The 13030-nt window shown below is 44.4% G+C and overlaps 1 protein-coding gene across 5 annotated transcripts in view; it reads left to right on the forward strand.

Moving 5' to 3' along the window:
* The window catches only part of DARS2 (aspartyl-tRNA synthetase 2, mitochondrial), a 30822-nt gene that overhangs the window by 6328 nt on the left and 11464 nt on the right, over window positions 1–13030 (forward strand). For 3 of the 5 annotated variants that reach the window (XM_002714994.5, XM_070077139.1, XM_070077140.1), the window contains 8 exons: window positions 1826–1927; window positions 2360–2455; window positions 4708–4831; window positions 5495–5541; window positions 6574–6680; window positions 7423–7492; window positions 9003–9182; window positions 12001–12108. In XM_002714994.5, the coding sequence (XP_002715040.2) occupies window positions 1826–1927; window positions 2360–2455; window positions 4708–4831; window positions 5495–5541; window positions 6574–6680; window positions 7423–7492; window positions 9003–9182; window positions 12001–12108 (834 nt within the window). The remainder of the gene's footprint in view (window positions 1–1825; window positions 1928–2359; window positions 2456–4707; window positions 4832–5494; window positions 5542–6573; window positions 6681–7422; window positions 7493–9002; window positions 9183–12000; window positions 12109–13030) is intronic. The other 2 variants (XM_008263801.4, XM_070077141.1) reach the window with 1 other exon arrangement.

Genomic DNA, 13030 nt, shown 5'->3' on the forward strand with positions numbered 1-13030 from the left:
TACAAATGACATATATGCATGGATATTTAACTCAGGATTATTTTTATAGAAAATAATTGGGGGAGTAGGTATTGCGGCATAGTAGGTTAAGCTGCCACTTGGGGTGCCTGCATCCCATATCAGACTGCTGGGTTGAGTTCTTGCTACTCCACACTTCCAATCCAGCTTCCTGCCAATTTTCCTGGGTACCTGATGGCCCTTGTACCCGGGTTCCTTCTTTACATATAAGAGACCTAGATGGACTTTCTGGCTTCTGGCTTCAGCCTGGTCCAGCCCCAGCTGTTGTGGGCATTTGGTGAGTGAACCAGCAGATGGAAGATATCTCTTCCATTTCTCTCTCTGTCACTCTTCCTTTCAAATAAATAAATAAATCTTAACAACAAAAATAGAAACAGCCTAGATTAGTAATTAGATGTCATTCAATAAGGAACTCATTTAGAAAATAATATACATCCTCACAGTGGGATGTTGTGCTCAACCATAGTAAAAAAGCCCTTGACTAATAGAGGGAGGAAATCCAGTGTATCCTAAGTGAAAAAAAGCAGAGTACGGAGGCGTGTGGTGAGCGTTATCATCTGTGTAAGAAAGGGGAAGGAGATGGAACATGTAGTCGCCCTGTGTGTGCAGCATAGGTGCTGTATATATCACGCAGTGTCGCTGAGAGATACATGAGCATCTGCTAACACTGCTTCCAGGGAAGGGGGACCAAGGGCCTTGAGGACGAGGACAGGAGGAAGATGGGGCCAGCGCTGTGCGCAGTGGGTCAAGCCTGTGCCTGCAGTGCCGGCATCCCAAATGGGCACCGCTTTGAGTCGCGGCTGCTCTTCTTCTGATCCAGCTCCCTACTGATGGCCTGGGAAGGCAGTAGAAGATAGCCCAAGTTCTTGGCCCCTGCACTAGTATAGAAGAACTGGAAGAAGCTCCTGGCTTCGGATCAGACCAGCTCCAGCTGTTGCAGCTATTGGGGAATGGACCAGCGGATAGAAAACCTTTCTCTCTGCCTCTCAAATAAATAAATTTAAAAAAAAAAGGAGGAAAACTTCACTTTATCTTTTTTGTACTTTTTTTGGTAAAGATTTATTTATTTATTTGAAAGTCAGAGTTACACAGAGAGAGAAGGAGAGGCAGAGAGAGAGGTCTTCCATCCACTGGTTCACTCCCCAGTTGGCCACAGTGACCAAGTTGGGCCCATCCAAAGCCAGAAGCCAGGAGCTTCTTCCAGATCGCACATGCAGGTGCAGGGGCCCAAGGACTTGCGCCATCTTCTACAGCTTTCCCAGGCCATAGGAGAGAGCTGGATCCGAAGAGGAGCAGCTGGGATATGAACAGTTGCCCATATGGATGCCAGCACTGCAGGTGGTGACCCTACCCGTTACACCACATTTTTACAAATGGTTATATGTCTAAGAAAAACATGACATACTCAGTTGTTAACTGTTTGAAATAAAGAAAAACGATGAACTGTCATTCAGGGATCAGGATTCAGAGATGAGCATAGCTTATCTTGGAGAACTTTTACTTTGGATTCCAGTATTGCTATTAGATTTAACTGCCCCAACGACTAATACTGGAGACAGTTGCCTTTAAAATATGTGGACTTTCTTTGCGTTGCTAGTAGTTGTTCTCCCTGTTTTTCGTTTAGACCAGTTTGTGTACTGGTCTAAACTTCTGCCTGGTAGTTCTACTTGTTATATTATTTGGAGCAAAGGAGATACAGTCTTTAAGGCAATCCAGTATTTATTAAGTTGTGAATATTAATGGCAGTTGGTGAAGATTCCTGCAAGTTCATCGGTTTCTCTGAACGCTTTCCCTTCTCGTTCTGTAGTCGGCTGCCTCTGTGAAGAAGATTTTGTGTGAAGCCCCTGTGGAATCTGTGGTGCAGGTGTCTGGGACAGTTGTTGCTCGACCTCCAGGACAAGAGAATCCCGTTAGTATATGAGGAACTGCTCCCTCTGTTTTGTCTGTGTGCATCTTCACTGTTTGTGTGGACATTCAGGCCGCGCTAAGAACCTGTCAGACGCTAGGTATACACGTTACCTCACTACAAACAAACCTACAGATTCCAGAATCTTCGCTACAAACACAAACCTGCATAAATGCGTGCCAAGACATTTGTTGGTATCTCAGCATATCAGTAATAGATATGCATAAGAATGTCAAAATCGTTTACAGACATTTGTGCTTTAGGTGATACACTATAACAACCTAAACAGTTTATGAGGACAGGGTTAGGAGGAAACTTTGCACAGTTTACGTAAATAAATGCATGTCTTTTATATAGAAATTGTCTTTATGTACTGATGTGCATTACTGATAAAATGATTTTTAAAATATGTCTTTTCTGTCTTCTCTCTTTAAGAAAATGCCAACAGGTGAGATTGAAATCAAAGTTAAAACGGCTGAGCTTCTGAATTCCTGCAAGAAACTACCCTTTGAAATTAAGGACTTTGTGAAGGTGCCATCCTCTGTCTTTAATTAAATAGGGTATCTAGAAAATGTTGATGACCAGCAAAGTATTTTCAGACTTTCTTAGAAGTCTAACTTCTACAAAATTAAGCCTTTTCTTATAGCTGTATCATGAATTATTCTGTTCTACAATTAAATATATATATATATTTACTTGAAAGAGTTACAGATCAAGAGGGAGGTAGAGAGAGAAAGCACTTCCATCCTCTGGTTCACTTCCCAAATGGCCGCAATGGCCTGGGCTGAGCCAGGCTGAAGCCAAAAGCTTCCTCTGGGTCTCCCACGTGGGTGGCAGGGACTCAGGCACTTGGGCCACCTTCCACTGCTTTTCCCAGGCCATTAGCAAAGAGCTGGATCAGACATGGAACAGCTGGGACAAGAACTGATGCCCATATGGGATGCCAGCGTCACAAGTGACAGCTTTCCCTGCTGTGCCACAATGCCTGTACTAGTTCTATAATATTTTAAATGATTTACTTATTTAAAAGGTAAAGCAACAAGAGAGAGGCAGAAACAGGGACAGAGAGCTTCCATCCACTGGTTGACTCCCCAAATGCCCACAACAGCCAGGGCTGAGCCAGTCTGAAGCCAGGAAGCTGGAACTCAACCCAAGTCTCCCAAATGAGTGGCAGGAACCAAATAACTTGAGCCATGACCTGCTGCCACCCAGGTGCACATTAGAAGAAACTGGTCTGGGGGCAGAGCTGGGGTTCTTACCCAGGGACTCCAGTACGGGACGCAGGTGTCCCAGATGCTGCTTCTCCACTGACCAGCGTCTGCCCTGGTGTGCTCTTCTTATACTTACAGTTCATTCAGCTGTTGCAGTGTCTTGCTTTGTTTTTTAGTTTGAAACACAGATCTCCCATCCAGTGGCTCATTCTTCAAATGCCCACAACACCCAGGTTGGGCAAATCCAGGAGCTGGGAACTCAATCCAGGTCTCCTCTGGCGGTGGCAGGGACCCAGCTAAGCCAGCTGCTTCCCAGGGTGCACATTAGCAGGAGCTGGAATCCAGACTAGAACCCACACATTCTAATATGGTGTGCAGGCATCCCAAGTGGCACCTTTTTTTTTTTTAAGATTTATTTATTTATTTGAAAGGCAGAGTTACAGAGAGAGAGAGAGAGAGAGAGAGAGAAACTGATCTTCCATCAGCTGGTTCACTCTCCAAATGTCCACAATAGCTGGAGCTGGGCTGATCTGAAGCCAGGAGCCAGGAGCTTCTTCCAGGTCTCCCACCTGGGTGCAGGGGCCCAAAGAGTTGAGCCATCTTCTGCTGCTTTCCCAGGTACATTAGCAGGGAGCTGGATCAGAAGTGGAGCAACCAGAACTCGAACTGGCACCATATGGAATGCTGATACTGTAGGCAGTGGCTTTACCTGCTATGCTACAGCACCAGCCCCCCAAGCAGCATCTTAACTGCTGTGCCAAACACTCTCCTTACCTAGACTGTTTTTTCAGACAGGTTGAAACCTGATTCTATGTTTAATTAACTAAGACTTGAACTGTTACCTTATTTGAGTTTTTTGGTTGCTATTTTACATTTTAAAATAAAATTTTTATCTAGCTTAGAAATAACTAAATGGCATAATGGAGCCTATTAAGCCTCTGGCAGTGATAAATATTTCCTTAGAGCAACTCTTGACTTCCCAAGCATTTAGGATATTCTTTTAAAAAGTTATTTATTTTGTTTGAAAGACATAGTTAGAGAGAAGGAGAGACAGAAGTCTTCCATCTGCTGATTCACCCCCTAAACGGCTGCAACAGCCAGGGATGGGCCAGGCCAAAGCCAGGGGCGTCTTCCAGGTCTCCCACCTGGGTGGTAGGTGGCCCAACCACTCAGGCCATCTCCCACTGCATGCGGAGGATTAACCTACTGTGCCACAGCACCAGCCCGTTGACATATCTTTTAAAAGATCTTTGAAATCCATAACTTTTTTTCAAGATTCAACTGTGGGCTTAAATGAATGGAAAACCATTTAGTAATGTAGATAAATTTTAGTCGGTGAAAGGTGATGCTAATAATAATGAATAGTAAAAAAGTGTAAAATCTGTAGTAATAGCAAACTTAGGATGGCCGTATATAGTGTATATACAAATGGCAATGGCATTCCATTGGGTTCCTTAAGATAGAAGCTACAGACAGAGCTGAAGTTTTTGAAAAATTCAAGCACTAATTTTAAAGATAATACTTTTCTAATAATCAAACAATTTGAATATGAATATCTTTCACTTTGTTTAGAAAACAGAAGCTCTGCGTTTGCAGTATCGCTACTTAGACTTGCGCAGTTTCCAAATGCAGCGTAACCTGCGTCTGAGGTCCCAGATGGTCATGAGAATGCGGGAGTATCTCTGCAACCTGCATGGTAAGGAGGGGCCTCAGTGCTCCCCAGAACGCTGGCATCTCCGCTCTTTGTTAGTGATTTTATGGTATCCTGGCCTTCAGGTTCTATATCTGGAATTCACTCAGTGTTCAGAGCAGTATTTGAGAGTCCTAGACCGTAATTTAGTAACCTGTTCCCTGCTGGGTCACAGATACATCCTCTGAAACATGTTGGCGCCTGTGACCCTGCTGGGTGTATTTCCTGTCACTTTTGAAGGCAGAGTAGCCCTAGGTTTGTTTCTACAGTACAAGTTTTCTTAGTTCTTTATTATGCTTACACATCACTTGTGGCAAGCTTGGAAATGTCCTGTGAATTAAACTAAACACCTCGAACAATCCTGGATTTTTTCTTTCTGCTTTATTTATGTTATTTTTGCTACACTAGCAGGGCATGTAGGAAACCAGAATAGTTCAGTAGATAACCCATCAAATATTTAGAATTTCAAAAGTATCAAATTTATGAACAGAATAAGATTTCATGAGAAGCTGTTAGCTACCTTCTTAGATTTGTAGAAACTAACATCTGTAATTAAAGAGGAGAAACTAACATCTCTAATTAAAGAGGAGCCCCATTTGTTGGCCTATAATTATCATATGTTACCAATTCCAAATTCCTATCAAAATCTGATGTTTCTCTGTTTTCTAGGATTTATAGATATAGAAACCCCAACACTGTTTAAGAAGACACCAGGGGTATGTATATCCCTTAAATTAGTCTACTAATAATGACTTGGTAGTTATGAAACTGGGCCATTTTGCTTTTATATTCAGATAGTACACTTTTTTTATTTATTGCTTCATCATATCAAAATAACTAGGATTCTTTAAAAATAGAGAAAATTATATGTTTCAGTATTTTTAGTCAGAATCCTTTATCTCACATGAGTTTTATTTCCCTTGTTGTCTAGCAATATGAATCATTAATTAATTGGCTTCTTAAAAACAGATCCCTGGGGCCGGCGCCGCGGCTCACTAGGCTAATCCTCCGCCTAGCGGCGCCGGCACACCAGGTTCTAGTCCCGGTCGGGGCGCCGGATTCTGTCCCGGTTGCCCCTCTTCCAGGCCAGCTCTCTGCTGTGGCCAGGGAGTGCAGTGGAGGATGGCCCGAGTGCTTGGGCCCTGCATCCCATGGGAGACCAGGATAAGTACCTGGCTCCTGCCATCAGATCAGCGCGGTGTACCGGCCGCAGCGCGCCAGCCACGGCGGCCATTGGAGGGTGAACCAACGGCAAAAGGAAGACCTTTCTCTCTGTCTCTCTCTCTCACTGTCCACTCTGCCTGTCAAAAGAAAAAAAACAGATCCCTGTTCATTAACAGTTGACATTTCTGAGCGATGTTTATCCAAACTATGGACTCATAAAAGTACTGCTTGATATGGAAAAGCAGTTAGGGATTATTTGACTAGGACATGATACACAAAATTGAGCCAATAATAAAATTGGGAATTCAGTTCAGCAGGCATACATTTAATACCTACTGCTACAGCAGTCATTTGAAGTCTGTTGTATGCAAGTCTGCAAGTGCTTAGGGACTGACTGCAGAGCTACAAATTCTCTGCCATAGGAACTGTGCTCTTCAGTGAAGTCCATTGATGAACTGAAGTGTTAATTCTCTTAGACAGTTATACCTTGTTTGTTTCCATTTTCTTTTTCTTTCTTTTGTGTGTTTTTTTTTGTTTGTTTGTTTTTTAATAATGTCTCTGCTTTCCCTGTCTCTCTTTGAAAGGGTGCCAAAGAGTTTTTAGTGCCATCCAGGGAGCCTGGAAAGTTTTATTCCCTCCCTCAGAGTCCTCAACAGTTTAAGCAGCTTCTGATGATTGGCGGCTTCGACAGGTGAGCTTTTTCCTACACTAGTAGTTGTCAGAAAAAGGAAAAGGAAACGTGAAATTATCTGATCTCTGAAGAGGAGAGAAAACCAGTGAGTTCAGAGAATACTTATGAAATACTCTGAACATTTGCAGTGATCTTTAGGGAAGATTGTGGTGCCACATGCACAAACAGCTCGATGCTGGAAGATGTAGCCGGGGTCCTGCGCGTGAGCAGTTAGACTCATAAGACAGAAGGGAACAATGAATTAACAAGAACTGTGAAATTGAGCATATTATAGATGCATTGAGATTCACAAACTCGATATTAAGAGATTTGAAATTATCTCCCTTGGAAAGAGTGCAGGAAGCGTGCGCGCTGACCTTCAAGGGCAGAGCTGCACTGCAGCAGGTGAAGGGGGGTTGCCATGGCAGAGCACAGGAGGGTGCGGGGGTGCTCCAGGCAGTGAGGGTTTCAGTTTGGCCGGAGCAGAAGAATGTATGTGAAGAAACGGGGACGGCTGTGCCAACTACGTTGCGTGAATATCCCTAGATACCAGTGTATATTTAGAAATAAGTATATGTGATGGTGAGCCTCGTGGGTCAGCTGCGTGTCTAGTTAGAGTAAAGCATCATAAGGAACTGTAAATTTTCTTGACTTTTCAGAATCACTATCAGTTTATTTCATATCTTGCACTGCCATAGTCTTTGGAGAAAAGTGCACGTATCTTCCTAGAATCCTAACTCGATTAATACTATTTCAATTGTAGGTATTTTCAGGTCGCTCGATGTTACCGAGATGAAGGTTCAAGACCAGATAGACAGCCCGAGTTTACTCAGGTACTAAGTTAGATTCACTTGTGTTTTCCAAATTCAGGCTTACTACAGCTAAGTATTGTCAAGATGAGGACGGCGGTTTATGTACTTTATTTCCCGTTACATTTTATCCATGATACTTAATTAAAGTAACCTGCTATGGTCATCCACTGAAGAATGCTACAGATTCCTACAGTTTTGTTTTATTAATTTACTTGTTTATTTAATTTTAATTTGTGCTGGGTTTTGTTATTTTTTTAAAATATTTATTTATTTGAAGGCAGAGTTAGAGAGAGGGAGAGTCAGACAGAGAGAGATCTCCCTCTCTCTTCTGTTTACTGGTGCACTCCCCAAATGACTGTAACAGCCAGGGCCGGGCTAGGCCAGGCTGAACCCATGAACCAGGAGCTTCTTCCAGATCACCCACATGGGTGCAGGGGCCCAAGTATTTGGGCCATCCTTTACTGCTTTCCCATTAGCAGGGAGCTGGATCAGAAGTGGAGCAGCTTGGACTTGAACCAGTGCCCATATGGGATGCCGGCATTGCAGACAGTGGCTTAATCTGCTATGCCACGCCAGCCCCTTTTAAATTTATTTTTTGCAGATTAGCAAAGGGATATCATTTATTACCAAAGGAAAAGGTAATAAAACTAAACTCAAGAGAGAATGCAGGCCTGCTCCAGAGTGAGCTGCCTCCTTTAGTGTTTTAATGTTCATGAAATGATAAAGTTCTTAAATCTGCTGAATATTAAGAACCAGTAATTCTGTGTATTGCTATTTATCTTATCTATGGATTTATCAAGGCTATAGGTTTGGTTTCTGTATGAAAGTATATTATTCAGTGTAGGCCAGCACCACAGCTCAATAGGCTAATCCTCCACCTGTGGCGCCGGCACACCGGGTTCTAGTCCCGGTCGGGGTGCCGGATTCTGTCCCGGTTGCCCCTCTTCCAGGCCAGCTCTCTGCTGTGGCCCGGGAGTGCAGTGGAGGATGGCCTAAGTCCTTGGGTCCTGCTCCCGCATGGGAGACCAGAAGCACCTGGCTCCTGGCTTCAGATCAGCGCACCCCATGGGAGACCAGGAGAAGCACCTGGCTCCTACCTTCGGATCAGCACGGTGCACCGGCCGCAGGAGCCATTGGAGGGTGAACCAACGGCAAAAGGAAGACTTTTCTTTCTCTCTCTCTCTCACTGTCCACTCTGCCTGTCAAAAACATTAAAAAAAAATATATATATATATTATTCAGTGTAATGAAGTACAAAATTCATAGTTAGACACACCTGAGGTTGAATGTGCATTCACTGCTTACTAATAGTACACACACAAGGGAATTATTTTGCCTCTGTGAGTGAGCCATAAGTTATAGAAACTAAACAAGTATAAGGTGTTAGCGCAGTGCCTGACATGAAACAGATGTACAATAAAACGTGCTGTCCATGTATGCAGTGTGTGCAGAATCCCATAGAACCTGAAAGCAGGGAAATGTATACATTATGGCTGCTCAAGTTCATTCCCATATGTTATTTTGGTTTCAGATTGACATAGAGATGTCTTTTGTAGACCAGACCGGGATCCAGCAGTTAATCGAGGGTTTGCTGCAGTACTCCTGGCCCAGTGACAGAGGTGCAGTGGCGCTTCCCTTTCCTTCTATGACTTTTGCCGAAGCATTGGCCACATATGGAACTGATAAACCTGACACTCGCTTTGGAATGAAGGTACTTCACCTCTCTAGGGCTCTGCCCCAAGTAGTGCTGCAGTCTTTTAAACCATTTTAAAATTTACAAGTGTTACAATGTGTTGCATCATATTCTTTGTTGTTGCTGTAACAAGAGAGAATAGAAGCGGGCACTGTGGCGTAGTAGGCTAAGCCACCACCTGCAGCACAGGCATATGGACACCGGTTCTTGTCCCAGCTTCTCCTCTTCTGACCCAGCTCTCTGCTATGGCCTGGGAAAGCAGTGGAAAATGACCCAAAGCTTGGGCCCCTGCACCGCATGGGAGGACCCGGAAGAAGCTTCTGACTCCTGACTTCAGATAGGCTCAGCACCAGCCATTGCAGCCATTTGGGGAGTGAACCAGTGAATGGAAGACCTCTCTCTGTCTCTCCCTCTGTCTCTGTAACTCTGCCTTTCAAATGAATAAATGCATCTTTAAAAAAAAAAGATAGGGGCTGGCACTGTGGCGCAGTGGGTTAACGCCCTGGCCTGAAGTACCGTTATCCCATATGGGCGCCGGTTCTAGTCCCAGCTGCTCCACTTCCGATCCAGCTCTCTGCTGTGGCCTGGGAAAGCAGTGGAGGATGGCCCAAGCCCTTGGGCCCCTGCACCTGCATAGGAGACCTGGAAGAAGCTCCTGGCTTCAGATCGGCGCAGCTCCGGCCATTGTGGCCATTTGGGGAGTGAACCATTGGATGGAAGACCTCTCTCTCTCTTTCTGTCTCTTTCTGCCTCTCCTCTCTCTGCCTCTCCTCTCTCTCTGTAACTCTGACTTCCAAATAAATAAAAAGATCTTTAAAAAATAGAGAACAACAGTGCTTTAGCATTCTAATGCTTTTTTTGTATCTGCTATTTTCCAAAGCCAACGTTTTATTATAGTACTTACAACTGTTAAAGCTATTCTTTCCCTTTTTTTTTTTTTTTTAATTTTTTTCACTAAAATGATGCTGGGAAGGCAAGGGATTAAGAGTTTTCTTTTGGGCCGGCACCGCGGCTCACTAGGCTAATCCTCCGCCTTGCGGCGCCGGCACACCGGGTTCTAGTCCCGGTCGGGGCGCCGGATCCTGTCCCGGTTGCCCCTCTTCTAGGCCAGCTCTCTGCTGTGGCCAGGGAGTGCAGTGGAGGATGGCCCAGGTCCTTGGGCCCTGCACCCCATGGGAGACCAGGATAAGCTCCTGCCATCGGATCAGCGCGGTGCGCCAGCCGCAGCGGCCATTGGAGGGTGAACCAACGGCAAAAGGAAGACTTTTCTCTCTGTCTCTCTCTCTCTCACTGTCCACTCTGCCTGTCAAAAAAAAAAAAAAAAAAAAAAAGAGTTTTCTTTTCCCTAATGTGTAAAGAGCTCAAACGTGAGAATATTTATTCAGTTTCTTTTTATTTACTTGAGAGGCAGACAGACAAATCTCTGATCCACTGTTTGCTCCTCGAATGCCTGCAATGGCGGGGGGTGGGGCCCGGCCCAAGCTGGAAGTTGGGGATGGACCCGGGTCTCTCGTGGGTGGAGAAACCCAAGTGCTTGGCTATCACTGCTGTCTCCCCAGGTCTGTGTTACTGGGAAATCAGTCAGCAGTAGAACCTGGGCACTTTGTACCTTAAGCACTAGAGTAAATGCCCACTCTCTATTCAAATTATTAATACCTATCAATATCAGTATTTAAGGGGGGAGGTTGAGTAGTTTCATTACCAGGAATCCCAGTGTTCCTTCAGAACAGTCTCCCTTGATCTCTATAATGACATTTCTGTATCTCATTTCTTAGTACAAATGCCTTATAGATTGAATTCTGCCTGGTCTATGAATAATTGGTACTCAATTTTAAATGAAAAATATGTAATACATACAAAGTCATTACCTGCCTACATATAGCTACTACCTTCACTCTGTTTCTTTATAATTTTTTTTTTTAATTTTTTGACAGGCAGAGTGGACAGTGAGAGAGAGAGAGAGAGAGAGAGACAGAGAGAAAGGTCTTCCTTTTGCCGTTGGTTCACCCTCCAATGGCCGCCGCGGCCAGCGCGCTGCGGCCAGCGCACCGCGCTGATCCGATGGCAGGAGCCAGGAGCTAGGTGCTTTTCCTGGTCTCCCATGGGGTGCAGGGCCCAAGCACTTGGGCCATCCTCCACTGCACTCCCAGGCCACAGCAGAGAGCTGGCCTGGAAGAGGGGCAACCGGGACAGGATCCGGCGCCCCGACCGGGACTAGAACCCGGTGTGCCGGCGCCGCTAGGCGGAGGATTAGCCTAGTGAGCCGCGGCGCCGGCCTCTTTATAATATTGAATAGTGGTTCTTAGGCAGACTGATTGCAGTAAATTCTTTTTTTTTTTTTTTAAGATACATTTATTTATTTGAAAGGCAGAGTTACAAAGACAGAGGGAGAGACAGAGAGAGGTCTTCCATCTGCTGGTTCACTCCCCAAACAGCCACAAAGGTCAGGGCTGGGCCAGGCTGAAGCCAGGAGCCTGGAACTCCATTCAGCTCTCCTATGTGGGTGGCAGGGCCCACCCCAAATGGCAGCAATGGATGGTTGGACCAGACCAAAGCCAGGAACCTAGAATTTCATCCAGGTCTCCCACATGGGTGGCAGAGGTTCAAGTACTAGGGCCATGCTCTGCTGCTTTCCCAGACGTTAACAGGGAGCTGGACAGGAAGTGGAGCAGCAGGGACTTGAACCAGCGTTCATATGGGATGCCAGCATTGCAGGTGGTGGCACTGTACCACAGCACTAGCCCCTATTCTCTTCTTTTAAACTCTTATTTGTAAAATGTTTTAATATAAAAATGACTTCAGGCTTAGTTATCCCTTTTTGTCATCCATCTTCCAGATTATAGATATCAGTAATGTGTTTAGAAACACAGAGATTGGATTTCTTCAAGATGCGCTGAGTAAGCCCCAAGGAACTGTCAAAGCCATATGTGTCCCTGGAGGAGCAGTAAGTGAAGCACAATTCTGTTTTCTCTGAAATGGATATTTTGGCAGTAAATGTATTCAGCACTGACACATTTAAACTTCGGGAAGAACAGTCCCTTTAATTAAAACTACGTGTTTTTGTGTGAAGTGTAACAGTGCCTCTAAAACTATAATGTGAAAACAGTAAAACTTCATTAACGTTAGTTTGAAAAAAGTCAAAAACTTTTCTCTCTTTTAAGTAATGCTACAAAGTACTACCATACTTCGTGTGGGATATGTTGTTTGGTAATATTTTGAACATAAAATAGTATTCAGTGTTCTCTTTCCAGCCGCAGTTTATCCAAAGACTTTGAGTCCCTTTTCAGCATAGCCCTATCATGTTGATTCTTGGTTTCCTGAGAGTTCTGATATTAATTGCATCAACAACAGGAGGAGAAAAGGAAGGGGTGATAGAAGAGGGAGAAGGAGAGAAAGCCTAGATCTGAAGTAATGGGACGTGTCTGTTTTTTGCAGCTACTATACCTGCTTTGAGAGTGATTTAATCAGCAGAGTTCCAGTACCATTTTGAGTGAGGTTACTGTACTCATCTGGGTACATACGCACACTGCTTCATCCAGAATGGGAGTAGGCATGCAACTCATGACCTTTGCTCCACGTCTGTGTTCGTGGAAAGTAATCTGGTGTCCCTACTCTGCTGTAAACGTAACAGATGAGTGGGGGTAAGCACGGTACAGCACACTGCGAATTACTGTTTACCCCTCTGCTCCACCCAGGTCAGCAGAACTGCAGGAGTGTGAATCAATTTCACCTTCTTGTACCTCTCATACATTGTTAAATGCCTCATAAATACAGTCACTATGATAACTATAGTGTCTCACTTAGAAAGACATTGAGATAGTTTAGAAAAAGTAAGATTCAAGAATTTTAGGAGACTTGAAATAATC

The sequence above is a fragment of the Oryctolagus cuniculus genome, chromosome 7 (assembly GCF_964237555.1).
Source record: "Oryctolagus cuniculus chromosome 7, mOryCun1.1, whole genome shotgun sequence".
Lineage (NCBI taxonomy): Eukaryota > Metazoa > Chordata > Mammalia > Lagomorpha > Leporidae > Oryctolagus > Oryctolagus cuniculus.